Source organism: Mus caroli, chromosome 6 (assembly GCF_900094665.2).
Source record: "Mus caroli chromosome 6, CAROLI_EIJ_v1.1, whole genome shotgun sequence".
Classification (NCBI taxonomy): Eukaryota; Metazoa; Chordata; class Mammalia; order Rodentia; family Muridae; genus Mus; species Mus caroli.
In genome coordinates, this window is record NC_034575.1 from 116,838,471 (window position 1) to 116,840,021 (window position 1,551).

The window sequence follows — 1,551 nt, forward strand, 5'->3', positions numbered from 1 at the left end:
TACCTTGACACAGAGACCAGCAGCATCTTGCCCTGCAACCAGATTCACACAGTTCAGGCACATTTTATTCTGAAGGGGGACTTGGGAGTGCTGAAAGAGCTCGTTTTCTACTACCTGGTGAGTACTGGCTCCAAATTGAAACAATGAACAAACAACAACAACAAACAAACAAACAAACAAAAACAGAACAAAACCAAACCAAAGAATTCTTTTCTCTCTTGACCATGTCTCTCTTTACACATTGGGTTCTAGACTGGGTATTTCTTCCTGAAATACAATAGATTCATCTATTTTTTCTAACATAGTTAGAACAAAGCCTTGTAAAATATAGATAGATCCTTGAAAATACTTTCCATTTTAGGTCATGGCCCAGGGCAGCATCATCCAGACTGGAAACCACACTCACCAGGTGGAGCCAGGAGAAGGTAAGTGTTTCCCCACAAAGTAACATTTCCCCAACTCAGTGTCCACATACTTACCAATGGAATCTTACCACTGAGCAACTAACTGTGCCATCATAGTGTGTGTCTCCATAGACACTCTCCACAGTAGGAACTCATGGCTTTGCCGTCCAATGTAAGTTCTCAATCATGCCATGACCTTCAGGAAAGTCTCAGGGTCCCAACCTGAGTATCATTCAACATGGTGAAATATCTAATCTGCATATGTAACACCTGAATACACAAAATACTCCAAGATAAAATCTACNTGAGGAACCTATGCATTCACATACAGATAATCCCCAACAAGGCAAATGAGTTAGTTATCTTAGTGATGGTCAAAAAAAAAAAAAATCTGGAGGGCATCAGACTTGGTTCTTAACAATATAACTACACTGATTTTCATGTATTTTTATTATTTTTAAATTATGTGTGAGGTGCAAGTCAGTACAGGTACTCTGAAACCCAGAGGCATCAGATCCCCTGGATATTTTGGAGACAGAATTACAGTTCTGAGCACCTTGCTGTGGGTGCTGGAAATCAAACCAGGGTCTTCTAGAAGAGCATCAACTGATCTTAACTTCAGAATTATCTCTTGAGCTCTTTATTTTTACTTCTAAAAACATTTTTTATTCTTTGAAAGTCACATATATTTATGTGTATTATAACCAAACCCTCTCCCCACTAATCCCCGGACTCCTCCCTGACTCACCAGGCCCCTTCCCTATTCTACATCTCTTTTTAAACCTATTGAGTTCAATTAGTGCTACCCATACATAAAAACGTATTGGGAAAGCCCCTGAAACATAGACAGTCTACCAGGGGCCACATTGCTGAAGAGATTTGACTTTTCCTCCCCTCAGTAGCCTTCAACTGTCAATAGCTCCTCAACTAATTGTGGGTCTTCACAAACGCCTCCCCTTCCATGCTGGAATATTGACTGGCTTGCTGTCGTGAAGGTACAGGGCAGGGAATCATAGCTGCTGTGACTTTATCAGTGAAGTCACCTTGTCATCTTCTGGTGATATTTGCTCAATTCTACCAAAATGTGACTCCCTTTCCACTCCCTTATTTGGGCCTCTTGCACCCACTCCTATTAAAATCCAAGTAC

General features: G+C 40.8%; 1 protein-coding gene across 1 annotated transcript in view; it reads left to right on the forward strand.

The window, feature by feature from the left end:
* LOC110295777 (murinoglobulin-1) overlaps nucleotides 1-1,551 on the forward strand; it is a 363,481-nt gene that overhangs the window by 24,374 nt on the left and 337,556 nt on the right. Inside the window, exons 12-13 of the mRNA XM_029478259.1 lie at nucleotides 4-117; nucleotides 362-425. Coding sequence (XP_029334119.1) covers nucleotides 4-117; nucleotides 362-425 — 178 coding nt within the window. The remainder of the gene's footprint in view (nucleotides 1-3; nucleotides 118-361; nucleotides 426-1,551) is intronic.